This window comes from Glycine soja, chromosome 5, assembly GCF_004193775.1.
Source record: "Glycine soja cultivar W05 chromosome 5, ASM419377v2, whole genome shotgun sequence".
In the NCBI taxonomy this organism is placed as follows: Eukaryota; Viridiplantae; Streptophyta; class Magnoliopsida; order Fabales; family Fabaceae; genus Glycine; species Glycine soja.
Genome location: NC_041006.1, coordinates 43,110,501 through 43,123,941, shown reverse-complemented (window position 1 = coordinate 43,123,941; position 13,441 = coordinate 43,110,501). Strand labels below are relative to the sequence as shown.

The window sequence follows — 13,441 nt, the reverse complement described above, 5'->3', positions numbered from 1 at the left end:
AAAAGCATATCCTATGAAAATTAGAGAGTATAGTGCTTCGTTTTTAGCCCATCTTCAGATTAAAATAGCTAATAAAAAGCCATTCAGGATTAGCTTCCGTAATTGAGATAGGAAGATACTTAAGTAACGATTAGTAAAACTAAAAATTATAACGACTTCTCAATTGATATAAAAAAAATGATACACATCTGTCAAAACAATGAAAAAAAAGGGGGTATCCATGTACTTAATTTGAAAAGGTCTCAAACTGTAATGTTGAAACTTGAGATTAACAGTGCTGTGCTGACTTTCATATTGATATAAGCATTGGCATCAAGGTCTGAGCCAGAGATTTTGGGTCTAGAACAGGGTTAAGGGACTAAGTACAAAATTTGCCATCCTATGATGAATTTTGAACTCATATCATATAACTTCATCGAGAATTCAGGAGGGGAGTACTTTTTCATCGGGTTGTATATTTTGATTCAACAATTTCCTTTTATTAAAAGAAGATGAAGAAACAAAATTTATAAATTAACACTTGCATGAGCTCATAGCATATCTGAAATTATTATAATGGCCACACAGGGTAAAGAAATATCAGCGATAGACAAAATGACCATGTCATAAGTCCCAAATGATAACAAACTGGGACACCGATTTGACAGAAATTTTATCAAACTTTTCTTAATCTCACTTTTTCAGATCGAAAGTAAAGTTGTTCATCGTGATTTAATATAAAAAGTAAGTAAAAACTCTAACTAATTATAACCATCAAAGGCTATCACAAAGCATGCATGCTGCACTTTTCACTAAAGTGTTCAGTATTTGTACACATCGATGGACACTAGACAAGAAAACGAATGGTCATTAGAGAGTGGAATCTTTGAGCTAGCCTTTTCTCCTTATTGCAACCCTTGGCCTTGTGTAACTTGTTTCATGGAACAACTTTTTTTTCCATAACATCTTTCTATCTATACCTTCGCTGGTGTTCTTTATATAAAGGGGACTATGCAGGAAACTTAAAAGATAAGAATAAGATCGATTGATTACAAAAAGGACATTTGAGACTGAGGGACTAAGTAGCAAAAGAGCTACCGAAAGACAAGCAAAAGCAAAAGTTCAATCTCAGTACTGTGAACATATTATATTCTTTATTTACCACCTGCATAATTCAGAAAAGAGATGATGCATTAGTGTAACAATGACAAATCAAATACTACTTAAAGAGAATACATATATATATATATATGTATAACAAAAACCATACCTTTGTGCTTTTCGCAGACCTTGGACAAGAAGGAAAGGAAAACGATGATTAGAGCAACCCCCGCAATGAGTCCAATTAGTATAGCGAGTGTCTTCTCGATCTCATCATCATTGTGATTGCTATCATCTACATTGTTCAAATTAATTAAGAAAATTAAGCATCTCATGCTCATTCTCAATGTTTAAAATAAGTGTTGTAATAGTAGATACAATGAAATTTAGTTAGGTTAGTGTTACGGGACTTGTTATGCCCCGAATTTTTTTTCGCACGTGCGTTACTGCAGTTATATGTAATGTTATGAGAACTTATTTTAGTAGATTAAAGATTTATTTACTAAAAAAGTTAAATAATATAAATTAGAAGTATTATTTATTTTATTTTTTAAGATACCAACCAACCTATTTTAAACAGCACATCCATAAATTGTATTAAGTGTAATATGCTTTTTTATCCTGTTCATGCTAATTAAGGATTAGGACAAATGATAATATCATTTCATGGATCGTGATTGACTTTTCCATACATAGGATTCTTCATCAAATCAAAGCGGCACATCATCGGCAAACAGGGTGTTACTGGAATGTTAGCATACATACATATACTCGGTAAAAAAGAAAAAAGAAAAAAAAAAGCATATATACATAATATACATTTAGCCTGGCACAAAGACAATCCAATCCAAATACTTTGACGAGGCAAAATCATCATATAGATCAAGCAAAATTTTGCATATCTCCTTTTTTATTCTCCTCGTTTGCAGAGCCTAGAGAATAACTTTTAATAAAGAATGTAAAAGGAGCACTGGAGCAATGAAGCAAAATATAAAATTAAGATACAAACCTTCTAGAAAGAATAAATTAATTATGATAATCACCAAATGTTGAATAAATAACTAGATCACGTAAAACAAACTAATGAACCCATCATTGTTCATTGACACGTATAATGTTAACAGCGACAATTATCCATTCATGCTCATGACATACAAAATCTATATGTAATGGAAATTTCCGATCTAGGACGTAAAATTGATACGTTCCAAACAAGAGACGCCTTGCACACAAGTACTAACTTTCTCCTTGTTAAACAAAGAAAAATTATAATTAAAATTGAATTTTTAAAATTTCTTTAATCAAATAAAAAACACATGTCTTACCTACCACCCTTTTTTCCCTGCAGAAACATAATTTAACAGTGGCACACAGTACACAATAAAACACACAAAATATTTACCAAGAACCAAAAAAGGAAGAAGAAGAAGTATCTAGACTAAATTGAGTTTCCAGCCACGTTGCCACACACAACAGGGTACCTTTTTGAGGTGGGAAGTAACAGCATGCAAGCGAAATTGAAAACTATTTAAGCCATATTAATAAATTAATTAGAATAAAAGAGAATTTTTTGTAAAACATATAAAGTAAAGGAAATGGTTAGTGTAAGACAGAAGCAAAGGAAATAAGGAAATGCGCGCGCGCACGGTGAGGGAGGAGAGTGGCTTACCATTATTATTACCACGCGAGCGAGTCCCACCTTCGGAGTAGCGCGCGTAGCACTTAGCCAAGTAAATATCGGCCCAGTTAGTGGGCCCGCACTCGGTTTTCAACCGTTGGATGGCATCAGAAAGACAATCCTGGCACTCGCTGGGACTCAAATCCCCGGTGCACTGCGCCACACCCTGGAAATCCCCATACCCGCTCGTCCTGAACGTCTTATAAACCCCATCGGACGTCTGCAAATACGCCAGCACAGCGTCCCTCCGGGTCAACGCGTCGGAGGTCAACCCAACGGACGGCCCACATTTCTTGGTGACCAATGTCTTGTCCTCGACTCCGATGAAGGTGGCATTGTCATACTTGACGAAACAGCCGTCGACCTGCAACGCGCCGCCACAGGAGGCGAAGCAGAGGGTGCCAAGCTGGGTAACCGCACGCGACACGCAGCGAGAGCACTGGTCGTTGGTGAGGTCGCCGCGGCACTGGAAGAGGCCGTAGACGGCGTCGGAGGAGGCGGGGACGGTGAAGTTGTTGTAGTTGGCGAAGGCGGCGGAGTTGACGAGAGAGGTGAGGAGCGAGTTGACGGTATTTTCGTAGGCGGAACCCGGCGTGAACTTGGGCTGGGAGCAGCCGGCAAAGATGAAGGTGTCGATCGCGGAGGTTGACGGTGTTGTCATGGCTGAGAAGAGCGCCAGAAGGAAGAGGAAAAGGAGAAGCATGTTTGCGTTTGGCATGGTCTGTAAGTGTGAGAGGGGTTAGCTAATTGGGTATGTGTTGTGGAGTTTGGTAGCTTCTCTCTAGAGACTTGAGAGAGTGTGGTTATGGTCACTGCTCAGGGTTGCTTCGTGGAGAATTTACGTAAGGAGCTCACCAAGTTGATGGAAGAACAAGGTATATATCAATGTGGAAACAAAAGCAAAAGTGGAGTGCTAAATGCTCAAAGTTACTAATATTATTAATCTATATGCATATCTCTACATACTAGAATATACATCTTTTTTAAGAATATATTATTTCATGACTGACTTGAAAAAGCGGTTTGGTTTTTCTTTTTAACAAATAACAAGATATCTATCTGCTTTACGTGCGTGGAGATGTAAGATTGATATATTGATGAAAGGAGAAAGGGAAGAAAAAGAGATATAGGAGGTTTAAATATGATAAAAATATATATTTTATATTGGTAATTAATTTATTATATGATTTAATGGTAAATATTTTTTCACTTTCTCATAAAAAGCTTTCTGTAGACATCCTCTCTCTTGTACTTGTTTTAAGAATATAATCAATATAAATTTAGGTTATATAATTATAAATGGTTGTGTCTCGTGTTGTGTTATACATTTGTGTGATTTTTAACCCCCTTGAGAGGGGTCTTCCTAAATTGTAAATTTGGACATTCGGTTCCTATTTCTTGAGAAGAATTTGATATAGATAGCAATGGTTTCGTGATTCCTCTCAACATCACAGTTGAGTTCTTGACAAAAACTATAATATTAGATATCAGTTTTAGTATATGTTTAGATTAAAGTTTGAACTGATCGAGTTTGTAAAAATATTTTAAGTCTTATTTCTCCAAAATTGAAATTTTAAACAAAATTTTTTACTTTCAAATATATTTTTGAATCTTCCCACAAAAAAATCCAAACATACCTTTAATCCATGAATGTCCACACCCCATCCAATTTAAAATGATAAGCAAAAGAGTTGTGGACATTTCCACTAACCAGGAGAAAATGCAGATCTAGTAATATTAAAAAATAAATGTAGGAAATTTTTTTATCACTATAATATTATTAATGTAAAATAGTCATTATGTTTTTTATGATTAATCTCAGTAAAAAAAAAGAAGTAAATATATGTAGTTTTAAATAATTTTGTGATTATTAATTAACTTTTGTTTTTTATTGTTTATGTATAATTATATGGCTTAAATTTATTTTTTTCTTTTATTTATACATGGGTTGATGAAATTTTTGTGATCTTGGAAGGAAGTTGGGTTGAGTTAATGGCAACGTGTATTGGTAGTATTGTACTGAGCTAATTAAGGTTGAAGTCAAAAAATGGTTAAGTGGGGCGGGTGATGGTTGACTATAAAGGCATCCAAAGGCCCAAAGGTGGGCTGGGTTTTACCTACTACTACTATTTTTTTTATGGATGGAAGGTCACTCAGCTCAGAGTCAGTCAGAAAGTTATAACAACTACTATATTTAAAAGAGAAAAAAAGAAGAAATATTAATCTGGTCATCATCTTCTTGTCACTAACAAATTCGCCTTTTAAATGATTGATGATCTTTATATAAATATGACCAGAATATGTTTTTGTGAGGTTTTATATGTTCTTAGTATTCATATTTATCCACACTCGTGTTTTTAATCTTTGATGATATAAAAAACTAAAATTACACTACTTTTGATAAATATATTAAATTTTTATATGGATTAAAATCAACATTTCGAATTTTTTTGAAAACTAAATATATATTTCAGCGACCAACAGATAAAAAGCGGCACGTAGAGTTTTAGAATATGGCCATAAAAAATTGTTGACCTTGCTATGATTTTGAAACTAAATTAAATAATAGGCAAAAAAGAGTCCCTAAATTAATAGTTTTGAAAGAAAAGAAAAATGTCACTAGATGGGTCCTGGCTTTATATAGAGTGAAGTTGCAATCTAAGTGCCCATCGCACTCAGCTGCATAGACCACAGTTTATTTTGCGAAATTCTTGGTCATTCGATTTTCCTCCGTTTTGGATTGAGGACAGAGATGTATATAAGAAAACTATACTTTTTCTAAGGGTTGAATTGGCCTTGATAGGAACAGTTTGTTTGAATACGACGGTGTGACCTTTAGCATGTCTGATCCCTTTTCCTTCCACAATATCATTCATTCTCGTAATTATTTGGTGTTACACTGTTAGCCCACGACTACCAATTATTAGAATTTAGAAGTAACAGATTGTTGATTCTGAAAAGAAAAAAAAAATAATCATCATAAACATTCTCTCTATATGGGGTATTATAATGGAGAGAGAAATTAAAAAAATATTAATATTACCTTCTGTCAAAAAAATAATTATTACTTTTCTTAGTTCCAACTGTCTTTTTAGCACCAATTGTACTACTTTTTAAATATTTTCGTTAGTGTCAATATTAAATTTTGTTGAATAAAGATATGGTCCATTCACACATGTGTGCTCAACCTTAGTTTGGGCACCTTTTTATGGAAACTTTTGGTTTGTGCAGAATATATATTTACTACCCAACTGCCGTGTGTTGTGTACAAAGCGAAAGAGGAAGATATGTACTTCATTCAGTTCATTGTCTTGCTGTGAGGAAGAGAATTGGTTATCTTGTTGGCCATATTCTTTGGACAATTACCTCATCAAACCTTAATTAATGTTTGATTTTGTTACAATTTGGGTTTATGTTCAACTCAATTCCGATTAAGGTAAGGCTAGCCCGAATGTTATAAAGACAACATTGATTGTATTTTTAGTTGATAGGATCTCAAGATAACCCCTAATAAGAGTGAGTTAATAGTAGATTTTTTTATGGTACATTGAGGAAAGACTTAATAGTAGATATAAGATAAGTTCTGATTATTGCTTAGTTTAATTTTACAAAATAGGCTTATAAAATAAAAATGATCACAACCTTATAAAGATAATATTAGTCATGTCTCTAATCATAGTAAATCTTTCCAAATTTCTTGATTTCAAGACATTATATATTATTGACATTTTTTAGAAGTCCGCGTCCCACTAACATATTAAATTCATGTTTGAACAATAATTTATGACACTAAAAAATAATCAATACTAATAAGGCTGAGTTTAACTGATAGAGTTAGTCTTTATAACTTAATAAATTAAGGATTGAATCATCATTAGAAAAATTATTTATATTTAGTATCTAATTATATCTCAAAATATAATTGTCTTAAAAAACATTAGCATAAACAAAATAAATAATAATAATTATGTTTTGCTTTTATTATAATCTTAAACCTCAATATCTGAAAGTGAAATTCTTATTAATGTAAGTTAAATTTAAAAATTAAAATCATTTTAATGTTTTTTTTTTCAGTTTACAAAATTCAAACAGAAGAACAAGAAAAATTTTGCTGCTTAGATCAACTTTGTTGGTTAATTTCTATATATATGTCTGGCTCTATTGTGTTGTGCAGTTTGTTTCAACTATTTTTTTTTCTTTTTGCTTTAGTTCATTTTTCTAGTTTAACAAGTTACGATTTTTCTAGTTTATTTTTTTACGTAAGGTATCAATGTGGTTGGATAAAAAAATTCAATAAAGTGATGGTCAGTCAAATTTTTTAAGAAAAATTAATTTTAAATAAAATAAAATAAATAAATATTTCAATGTCATGATAACCTAAAAAAATCATAATTTACTGGTTCATAACATATGTAACAAATTTGCAGTGCTATATACGTTACATTCCATTTACGGAGTTTAGCTTTATACGTGCAATCTTATGAAAACTGAAAACTCTAGTCAGACAAAAAATTCTTATATTAAGCTTTAAAAGAAGAAGTTTCAAGTCACGCAATTTCCATCATTTTCTTCAGGAAACAAAAATATATGGCGGAGGAACACACAGCCTTCATGATGCTCCAATTATTAAACCTACGGACAACAATCATAGAATCTCTCGATCGTTTCTACTATTTTATTTTGGTCCATTATTTTTATAAAATGCACAATCTTGTTTAAAAGATAAATCATAATTCATCTTAATAAAATTATGAAAGGAAAAAATACATCTTAATTCACAAGTTTTAAAATTAGTGGAATAAAATTCAATTAGGATTACCATTTTATGCCATTTTTACATATTTGTGCTAATACTATAGGATAATATATCTTACACAAGAAAATACACATTGTATAGTAAATTTATAAGAAAAATATAGTTGTATTTGCGCGATCCCTGAATCATTGAAAAAAGAACTACATGAAACCTAAAATTTTATTTGATATCGCAAAGATTATATATAAAAGGGTTTTTCAAAAGAAAAAAATTAATAGAAAATAAAAATTAACATTTCCCATCGCATTTGCTAGCTGGCAATCAGGCTGGGCCAGAGGACACAGACACCCCGTGGGTGAAGAAAATTATTTGAGGTAGATGGAGATGTCGTTATTCAATTTATGCTCCATTCCCATTTTCACCAAGCTGTTTGAGATATTAGGTTGTGTTGGTTCGTCTATTCAGTTAGATCCTTTAATTTCAAGTATTCAATAGTTTTCTTTCAGATTTTAATTATGATAAAGGTGTAGTTCCAAATGCTGCAATTCAGTATTTTATTTTTTAAATGCATTGCTTCGTTTTAATATTTCACAACGCTTTTTCTAGATATTAATGGATTTAATTTAAACCCATTCATAATCTAAATATATTTTATATTATCATTTAATTATATAGCATATAGCATGTATAATAAAAATATTGACTTAAAAATTATGATCATGTTAATTTTTAGTCATCAGTTATTCGTGTAAAAGATTTTACATTAATAACACATAAAAATTAAAGTTGATATTATTTGGATCCGGTTAGGTTCAAATTTTATTATTTATTTTTATTTAACACAACACATGTAATAGAAAAAATCAAGTTCACCAAGCTCATTAGAATCGATCTAATAATAGAAAGTTTGAATCATTTATATGAGATCCTAAATTTAAACCTCATTCTTGTTATTGTAAAATAAATAATCAACATGAACAAAAAGTTGATAATAAGTCTAGAGCAGAGGGTTCACCCACAAATTTTAAAGAAACATTTTTTTAGTCCACAGGCAATTGGGGACATGGGACGTACACAGATCAAAATATGATAAACATGCGTTTAATTTTATAAATTAAGGAGAAGGTGTACTTAGATAAATAAACTAGCTAGTGAATATCGAACCCATGTGTTGCAAGCTAAAATTTAATATCATAAATTGAAACACAAAATTATTTAAACAGAAGGGAGATCGTGATAGTCAAATTGAAATATAAGAAATATTTTAAAATAAATAATTAAAAATACTATGGGTTATTCTTTAAAAATAAAAATACAATGGGATATTCTTTAAAATAAAAATAATGTTGTGGGTTATAGTCTTTAAAATAAAAAGTACAATGGGTTTATTCATTAATATAAAAAATACCAGTAGGTTAATTATTCTTTAAATTATTATGGATTTTTTTAAATGAGAAATAAATTAAAATATAAAGATACTATATTGTGTTTGGAGTGAAATAGAGGGAAAGAAACAATTAGAAAAGAAATCATAATGATAGAAGTAAAATAAACAAACAAATAAATAAATAATTGAGTAACAATAATGTGTTGTTTGGACGAAAAAAAAAATAAAGAATTAAAAAAATCACTTTACTTATTTGGATAAATACAAGCGTTGGTGAAAATGAATAAATAAATAATTTATATAAATTTTATACTGAATAAAAATTAAAATTAACTAAAAAAGGATTAATTTTTTTACTATACAATTATTTTTCTGAACACAAAATTATTTATTATTTTATATGCTATGAAAAAATTTAAAATTTTAAGAAAATAAAACAAAATAAAAACAAGGGTATATAGTCATTTTCATTCATGATTGTGTGGAGCGCTAACAAGTTCGTTCTCGAAAAATAAAAATTCAATTTTTAGTTTCCAAAAGTGAAAAAAGTGTGACAAATCTATTTATCTGTTAACTTTGATCCTTTACCGTTAGTGAAAGAGTCTATATGACACATTCAGAAATAAATTTGTCAGCACACTCTACACATTCACAGACGAAAATGAATATTTACCAAAATATAGTTTAATTTTCCTCTTTCCCCCTTTTAAAAAATATGAAAACAAACATAAGTTAGAACAAATATAATACTAAGCATAATATTGATTAATAAGTATAATCTATCTATTGTTATGAAATTTTTGATGTGATAGTATCTTACCCAAAATATAATACTCTAACAAAAATATACAACCATTAAGTTAATCTTTATAAAAAAAATTGATACCTAACTTAATTTTGTCACTATTTAATATTGTCAGAACACAAATTTCAAAACAACAAACATACTATGCTTATTAATCAATATTATGTGTTTGTTCTAACTTATATTTACTTTCCCACTTTTTTAATTGACTATTGTAATATTATGCTTATAACGATTAAAAAAGAGAAAAAGATGTAGATTAAATTATATTTTAGGTAAACAGTCATTTTCGTCTCTAAATGTGTAGAGCGTTGACAAATTCGTCCCTAGATATATCACGTATACTCTTTCATTAATGATAACGGAAGAAAGTTAACAGATATATGGTTGTCGCACTCTTTTCACGTGGACTAAAATTTGAATTTTCATCTTTTGAAAACGTATTTGTCAAACGCTCTATATATTCACAGATAAAAATGACTATTTATCCTAAAATAACTATTTTTTTCTAACTCTCTTCTCACACAAATAGTGAAAATTTAATAGTTTTGTTGATTATTTAGTAGAGATATTCAATGTGTACTTTTTACTTTTTTTTTTAGTATAGTTATAGGAAATTATAAAACCTATCGATCATTACATGCTTTTGTAGAATAAAACTTTTAGAATTTTATAACTTGTTTTACAATTAATGCATAAGGCACGTACCGCAATTGATTGATGTTTACTATCGATAGATTAACTGAAATAAAAAAGATAATTTTATGTCTAAGTATTAATGTTAGTTGTGCTAATCCTATAGTTGGTAAAAAGCATATCGTCATTGATACCAAAGAAACAAATGTGAAATTTGCTAGAAACACAAGGTATTGCACAAAAGAAGCATGGAACTTAAGCGTGACAAATTCTTACCAGAAGCTACGTACTATATTACAATAGCTAGCTAGGTTGATTGGACAAAGACATTTCTCCGTCCGTCCAATATACGTTGGAGTGAGAAGCTTCGTAGCTTGAACTATATGTCCTCCTTCATAGTCAATTAAACCCAAACTTGGTAAGCAAAGCAAACAAAATTGATTGATAAGGATTAAACTAGCGAGAAACTCTCATGCATATGACTACGAATAATAATAAATTTAAAGCACCTGCAGAAGAACGAAACCATCTTAAGTTCCAACATTGGTCCTCAACCATGTGATATGCTTTTCAATATTATGCGGGGCATTCACTCATTCGTCTAAGTTAGTATTCCACAAACTAGACAGGATAAATTAAAGTCTCGATTTATAAACTGAAAAAAAATATTTTTTTTTTCTGTATTTTGGTTCCAGAATTTAATTAGAATGACAAAAGGTCACAAACACGAGATACCCAACCATCACAGTCCACAGGAATGATACAGTAAAACAGACGGAACAACACGTCTCCTTCGGGGTCGGGGGACAAATGAACTTCCCGGAATAAACTTTAATTTTGGACAAATAAACTTTATAAATATGTGTCAATATGTGTGTGTAAAAGATAAAAAAATCAACGAAATAAGTACACATAATCAATTATTTGATATTTAGATAAAAATAAATAGTTTATGTATTGATAATATATAAAAGTTTTTTTATTATTTTTAATCACAAATTGTCATGTAAGTCTCTTTAAAGAGTTCATCTCAATTGATTAAGAAGTATACATGAGTTATTATAAATGTCTTGATACGGTCTTTAATTCCTACAAATTTTAAAAAAAGTTATTATGTATGATAAGTTAATTAAAAATAATTATTTTTAAAATTATCTTAAGAATGATCATAATTAGTTGATAGTATTTTACATTTAATATGTATAAACTCTTTTAAACAATTTGACACAGACTTTAAATTGTATGATTTAAATATAAAGGAGCAGAAGTTGCAATTTAATTAAGAGAGCACTAACCATGCTTGCTGTTTATTTATAGATGACACAGATGCAGAGGCTTGTATAGTGAGAGATAGTGAAAGAAAGAAAACATGGCTCCCCTGATCTCATCCCTCTGCCTCTGTTTCATGGAAAAGTTTCATTACGTATTGCAATTTCCACCTATCAATAGCATGAAAAGAAGAGAAGCGAACCACCAAAACAACTTCAATTATTTTGTCCTCTTTTAACTTGTCGGGCAATAAGAAAATTTATTTTTATATTTCCACATAAGAACAAAAATAAGAAAAGAAAAGGCGATCAATTAGTGGCATAGACTTATATTTATGTTGTTATAAGTATTACGTAGAACCCTCGAACAACATACGAAAGTAGGATTTTTGTGGGTTTTTTTTATTTGTATTTTCATTTTTTCTATTAACCCTCTGATCCACCAAGAAAAAAAATAAATAATTAATCTAAAATTTGATAGGAAGGTAAGTAAAATTTTATTAAGAATTTTTTCTATTGCAGATTAAACTTAGATACTATATAAAAGATCTAATTTTAATTTTAACACACTAATCACTTGTGTTTCATTACTTGACTATTTGCATTTCCATTATAGAAGTAGTATTAGATTCATTTTCCAGTAATCAAATTGAACAGCCTTACTATGTAATATTTTATTGAAGTTTATGCGTTTTAAATGTTTTTCTTTGCCACAAAATTCAATCTCCATTTTTTCTTTATAGAACTTTTAAACTCAAGTCAACCGTCAAAGAGTTGGTTATGCTGGTCTTTGTGAATTATGGAGAAGCAAGATAGTACTATCACTATAGTTAGTTCGAAATTTCATCACCTTAACTAGTCAACATAATAAATTCTGCAAACTTAATTCAAAAGCTATATGATGAGTAATTAGTAGTCAATTATATGGCTTTTTGGGATTGCCAATCTTACGTCTTACTCCGTGAAATTATTAGTACTTTCATATGAATCCGTGAAATTATTACTTAGAAAGTTTGCTCCAAACTCTGAGACCGAATTTCCCCTCTCCATATAGAAAGATTTCCATTTTCAAACTTTGGAATATAAATCCCAATTAACAAAATGATTTTGCTTTATATTTAATTAATATAAGCTTGTAGTTGAATAAGATGAAGTTGATTGATGCCTACGTATCAAGCAAGCTTCCATTATTGACTAAATAGAAACAGAATTCCTTCAAACCCGTCTAAGCACAATCTATATATCTGGTCAAGTCGTTGTATGAAAAATGACACATTAAATACATCTCTTTTTCCCCCTAGCTCAAATAGTAGTAAAAAAGAAGGGTGTTTCAATGATTGACTATATATTAATTAAACATTCGACGTATTGTTTAAGTTTCTTTCTCTCTCACTCTGTGGCACACATGGTTGGTGGGTGCAGTACACATTCACATTGGTAAGGAGTGTGCATTGTGAGTTCCATCAAAGGAAAAAGAAAAGCGAAAGAGCATTGGAAGAGAGAAGGGAAGGTCACCTCAGGTTCAATAATGAAGGGCATAGGTTTCGCTATCTCTGATAAAATATTTTGTTTACATGAGAAGTTATGAGGATTGTTGTCTTTGCCTTGTGATGTGCCACCACAAGAACACATCACTACAACTCTACATTAGGCTTTCTGCCTCAACTTCCGACCAAAAAGCCAATTTCATTTTGCCCCTACGGATAAGGTTTTTGCATGAATGAGTTATACCATCGCACCGAATGGCTTTACCTTTACATGAATAAATGCGACCAACCCCATTTGGTTTGTTAATCATGGTCATTAGGGTATTTGTTTAGTAACTAAAACA

At 30.4% G+C, this 13,441-nt stretch overlaps 1 protein-coding gene across 1 annotated transcript; it reads right to left on the bottom strand.

The window, feature by feature from the left end:
* Positions 1-601: 601 nt before the first annotated feature.
* On the bottom strand, positions 602-3,685 carry LOC114413624 (plasmodesmata-located protein 6-like). The gene is made up of 3 exons (XM_028378116.1): positions 2,750-3,685; positions 1,250-1,375; positions 602-1,144 (listed from the first exon to the last, which is right to left on the bottom strand). The coding sequence occupies exons 1-3, from the start codon at positions 3,474-3,476 to the stop codon at positions 1,134-1,136; spliced, it is 864 nt and encodes a 287-aa protein (XP_028233917.1). The 5' UTR covers positions 3,477-3,685; the 3' UTR covers positions 602-1,133.
* Positions 3,686-13,441: the final 9,756 nt, after the last annotated feature.

Excerpts from the sequence above, each read along its gene's own strand:
- LOC114413624 (XM_028378116.1), bottom strand. The coding sequence starts at position 3,476 with ATGCCAAACGCAAACATGCTTCTCCTTTTCCTCTTCCTTCTGGCGCTC. Across the intron at positions 1,376-2,749 it reads CTCGCGTGGTAATAATAATG|ATGATAGCAATCACAATGAT; the intron begins GTAAGCCACTCT and ends TGAACAATGTAG.